The following is a 5,512-nucleotide window of genomic DNA, read 5'->3' as shown; positions in this document are numbered from 1 at the left end:
GGGAATCTTGATTGAGTCATGATTGAAGTATTATACGACATTTTAGGTGATTTAAAAAATGAGACAACGATTTTTTCCGTAATTTATTATCCAACAAGCTCTTTACTTTTAAATCAATTATACATTTTGACAAGTAAAATTGTACAATACGAAGGTCATCATGATTGGGAAAGGTTGATGAGTTCAATGAAAAATAAATTATTAAAATATTTTATAAACATCTCATTTTCTTTTCTTTGTGCTGCGACATTAAACTCGTATTTAAATGTTATCAATGTTGAAGTTTTAATTACACAAATACGTGACTTTTGGTTTAGATATGGCTACGGACAATTCTTTTTCAATAGAACAAAAAGTTTATTTAATCGTAATTTTCAAGATTTATTTGATCATCATAAACATTTTTATGGGGGGGGGGGGGGGGGGGAACCAACAACAAAGCTCTTCAAGTCATGGATTTCCAGGTTCTAATTCTTCTAATGGTCATCGTCAAAGTCATAAAGAGTTGATGACTAATTTAATGAACGATATTTTAAATGAATCAAGTAAAAAAATAGATTTGATAACGATTTGGGTGAACTAAATATGTATGTGCATACTAACCTTCTGGCTACATGCCCCGCAAATGATGTCGAAGATTTTGAAAAAAAATTGGTCTATTAGATTTTTGGAAACAAAAACAACCTCATTTACGGGTTTTGGCATGCATGCGCACGTGATATACCAACAATCTAAGCTAGTAACATAGCTTTGGAGTCTTTTTTTTCTCTTATTGGCAGGATCATTTGGGTACATCAGACAAGACTAAGCTCGGAGTCCATAGAGTGTTGCATTATTTGAAGGATTACTTGGATAACGTTGATAAAATTTAACACATGACATCATTAGAGATGGAGATTGAAGCGGTGGAAGAAAATGAAATCGCTATGGGACTAAGCACGACGCCAACTACCGATACCGACGACACTTACTCACAATATGCCAATAATGAGGAACTCGACACGGATGACCTTGAAGAGACCTGAAGTCTTCAAATTAGTCCGACATGTGATACCGATGATGAATAAATGTATTTTCAAATAATTGAATATTTGAATGAAACTTTAATTATAATAAAACGTATTTTTAAAGTGTATTTGAGTAAGCCAATTACAAATTTTATAATGTATTCAAAAAATCTATCATTAAAATAATTTAAAAACAATTTTTTTGGGTAGGAACCGAGACCGGGACCGGGACCGGTTCCCCATAACCGGTTACGGATCAAGTTAAACGGGCCCGAGTTTGATGACCGGGACCGAGACGGTTATGAGCATCACTGTTTCGGTGAAGCCAGTCCCGGGACCGGATTTTGGCCATCACTAAGTTGAATCGAGCCGAGTTATTTGAGCATGCACTCTTTCGAGCCAAACATGCTTATATGTTCATTAATCATACAATAAAAATATAAAAATTATCGAGCTCAAATCAATAATCGAGTTAATCGATCGCAAGTTCAAACCATAAACGGGCATCGAGCTCGATAATTCAAAAAATATTCGAGCTCAAGCTTGAGCTCTTTAAAAAGTTATTCAAGCTCGAGCCTGATATTAATTTAGCTTGAATAACCTACTACTCAACTCGGCTCGTTTACAACCTTAATCCCACCCATACCCTACTTCCGAGTGGAACATGCTGTATATGTTTGATTGACCCTCGAGTTAGACCGGGTCAGACGACTTTGATGATGGATATACATTGTGCTTCAATCGGTGTATGGGGTCTCACCAACGGAACACATTACGCTCGTTTGTGCTTATTGTGTTCCGATCATTCCATAGGCTTTCACGAAAGACGGACCTCAAGTTGGGGGAAACCGAGCGGGCGTTGCACAGTTTCCATCTTCGATTCCTTGTCTTTTATTGAAATAAAATGAAATTTTGGTCCCTGCAAGATTTCAACAATTGGTTAACCATGCTTATGAATGAAAGAGAGAACAATCTTACGAATCAATAAATCGAATCAAACCAAACCAAGCGATCCCAATATATCCCACCCGAATGTGAGGTCTACAGGATGGGATGAACGCAGACATTTCCTCTACCCGTTAATACATAGCGGTTGTTTCTGTGAAGATCACCTGCTTACAAAAAGTGTGTAAAGAAAAAGAAAGTTTGCCCAAAAAAGCGGTCGGCTCAAAAGTGATTATAAACCCTACGAATCAAAACTTTTATTAAATTACAAAGGATTGGGCTGAAAAGTCGATAGAAACCCTAGTTAGATCTATTGCCTCTACTTTATTCTCGATAACGATAGCTTCGATACGCTACTTTCGTTAAGCTAAAACAATCTCCTAAACAAGAAGAGAGAAAAAAGATGGAAACTAAAGCGAAAATGGTACTTGTTCCCATAAATCTTGTATGAGAAAACCTGTAGATGCTTAACGACCAGACCCCTTGTCGTCGGAAAGCTTTTTTGCAGCCTCGGCGGCTGCGTCTTCGGCCTCGATAGCCTTTTCACTCACATAGCTTGACGATCCTGCAAAAACCAAGTGTTCATGCATTGATTATACTTCTTGAAAGTGGAATAAAAAAACTTACTCCCTCTACCTGTACAAGTGTGCATATTTCTATTTTAGTTTGTCCCAAAATAAGCGTCTGCTTGAAAAAATAATTGGATACTTTCCAATGCAACTCTTGATTATGAGATGAAAAAAATCATTACTCTCTCTATTACTAAGGATGAAATTGTCATTTAGTTAATTAAAAAGTATGATAACTATACATTTTCTAAAACTTTGTGCTTTTTTTGTTGTGGACATTTATTTAGAGACGAAGGGAGTATATGCTAAGAAGAATCACCAGATGCAGTGTCGCTAGCTTGATTCGCAGCATTCTTAGCCGTTTCCTTCATTTTATCGCCATTAAATACCCTGGAAGAAGTTCGAAAGAAAGATGGTCAAAACCACTAGACGGATGCGTATAATCATTCTTGATACTATTGTTTTTAGCATTTTTACAATAGTAAATCAATCAATGATTCATATAGCAAGAAATAAGCTGGTTAAAACTTCCAAATTTACAAGATTTATGTGGATTCTCACGAATATTGTTCAATTTTCCCTCGGGCGTGTAGCTTAGTTGGCAAGGGGCGGAGCAATTTTGCTCAAATATGCTACAGATTCAAGTTCAAGTTAGAATCCTGCAGGGCTTGAACCCTACGCTAGGCTCGCCACTTAGTCAGCTCTGAAATGCCTCCTCACGCGTGGTTCCTAAGGGGGGTGGGTTCCGTGGGAGGCCGGCTGAGGTTGCCAGTAATCAACTTTTTGCTCAAATATTGTTCAATCCTAAGTGTCATTCTAGCAAAGGAGCATTGTCATCAAGCTTTCTTTAGCTGCTAAATCTACACAAGTAGGTGTACTCACGACCCAATCGCCTAGTTCGTTTTGTAGGTTCCATTTTTGTTACTTGAGAAGGAAGAAGGAGATAATAAATCAAACAAACAAATGAAGAATACATCTCTTATAGCCGACGGACAATAATCTTTTTATCGTGTAGAGATTAAAAGAACACTTGTCTACCATTTGCAAGTGCTTTGTTGAAGGAAATGGCACGCCTTTTAAAACACTGGTCCAGACTCCAGAGGCAAGAGGGTCGAACCTCACACCTCTCATTCATTCTACAAGAATGTCCACCTCCTTACCTGCTAGGCTAAAGCGATATTGTCTAAAAAATGATTGGATTTGAAGAAACAAGTAAAGTGTTGTTACAACAAAATTGATTTTCAGAGGTAAGTGTAATATTATCTAACAATCTTTAACAGCGGAAGCAGAACTTTACATGACAAGAATTTAAAGAAGTAAACGAAAATAGTAAGAGCATCTCGGATAGAGGTTATTATAAGAACCAACTTTTTGTTGACAGATCACTTGTGACTCATAAAAGGTCCACAATGCTAGTTCTTATAAGAATCTTGTTGTGGGTCCATGTATTTTTTCAACATCATTAATTATTACATGATCATAAATAAATATCAAATATTTACTTTAAAATATATTAAAAAAACTTGCAAATTGTCACTTCACACCGGCTTATTCTAGAGGGATTGACCGCACAAACTGATACTTTCCAAAGATGCAAACCAACCACGGGAGCACCCAAATGGATAGATACAGTGGCATGGCCACCACTTCATTCTTCCGTTGTAAAGGAAACAAATTACGTTTTTGAAGGGTGTCATTGTATTGTTTTGTTGGGTGCCACCATATAGTTTTAGAAACTCAAATGTTAACACAAGAATTTAATGGCTAAGATGGTAAACGTTCCTACTTTGCATTAGAGAAGCTCTTAGCATTATTAGACCTTCACGTATCAATTCGAACTTAAAACATCCTCTTCTTTAACTTATGTATACTTTGTTCTTCACATACAGAATTATTGTATCCAAAATCAAGCCCATAATAATTCTTAACAGCGACGATAAGGCAGACTTAGGTTGTAGCTTAAAATTATCCCAAAAACACTACATTGCAATTAGCATAAAATCTCCAAAATGATGATTATTTGTAAGGTAATGACCATCTCAATTTCGCATTTCATATGAATCTGTTCTAAAATTCGAGCACTGCGTATAATAACCAAACACGATTACTGATAATTTTAGGGTTTGCTAATTACCCGGTAACTTTAGCCATGGCCCAATCAGTCCAGGACGAGCTGTCCTTCGCATCGCCTTGTTCTTCCGAACTCCGACAGACGATTGCCGTTGTGGCCAAAAGTAGTACCAATAAAGCCACCGTGTTCCTCATTTGTAGGTCGGTGAATTTACTTGTAGAAGATCTAACAAAGGTACCAAAAACAAGTAGAAAAAGTGGAAAATAATAGATCAAAATATGAATTTATTCATGAAGTGTTTCTAAATAGGGAAGAGGAACCAGAGATGGATCGATGAATGCGGTTGGCTTTTTACACCTACCGAGTTCCCCTTTTTTTCCGGCGAACTCTCCGATCACATACATGCCGCATGTATAGTGTAAGATAAAAAATAGGAAAATCTGAATTTTGAATCTATATTTAAAGAAGGTTGTTTGACTCTCCGTTTAGGCCACGTTTCTTAAACTAATTAAATAAGTTGAGTTTCCGTTTACTTAAATGTTTATCCGGTAAGTGCTTAATATTAGAAGTCAACATTATAATTTATTTTATTGTATAAGATTGTAGTACATCAAAACGTATCAATATACAACGATTTACCTGGTAAACGTTTACCGAGTAAGAGTCATCACCCTCACTTACCGGGTAAGACTCTCTATCTTTATCATTGCTCTTACCGGGTAAGATTCTTGGCATTTGCCATGTTTATCCGATGAAAAAAATTACCCGATAAATACTTACCGAGTAAGTATTTAGTATACAGTTTATTAAATTACTGAAATCATAATATCAATTATATATGATTCTTTGAAAATGACTTAATAATTTATAAAAAAAAATTATTTAGTAAGTTTCTAAAGAAGAGTTTTATGTATAGTTAA

The 5,512-nt window shown here is 36.1% G+C and overlaps 1 protein-coding gene across 1 annotated transcript; it reads right to left on the bottom strand.

Annotated features, from left to right (window-relative positions):
* Positions 1 to 1,562: 1,562 nt before the first annotated feature.
* Positions 1,563 to 5,003, bottom strand: LOC112512989. The gene is made up of 5 exons (XM_025119113.1): positions 4,954 to 5,003; positions 4,656 to 4,817; positions 2,841 to 2,911; positions 2,410 to 2,517; positions 1,563 to 1,926 (listed from the first exon to the last, which is right to left on the bottom strand). The coding sequence occupies exons 1-4, from the start codon at positions 5,001 to 5,003 to the stop codon at positions 2,420 to 2,422; spliced, it is 381 nt and encodes a 126-aa protein (XP_024974881.1). The 3' UTR covers positions 1,563 to 1,926; positions 2,410 to 2,419.
* Positions 5,004 to 5,512: the final 509 nt, after the last annotated feature.

This window comes from Cynara cardunculus (genome assembly GCF_001531365.2).
Source record: "Cynara cardunculus var. scolymus isolate 2C chromosome LG 5, CcrdV1, whole genome shotgun sequence".
In the NCBI taxonomy this organism is placed as follows: domain Eukaryota; kingdom Viridiplantae; phylum Streptophyta; class Magnoliopsida; order Asterales; family Asteraceae; genus Cynara; species Cynara cardunculus.
Note: the sequence above shows the minus strand (reverse complement) of the source record. Positions and strands in the feature narration are given on the sequence as shown.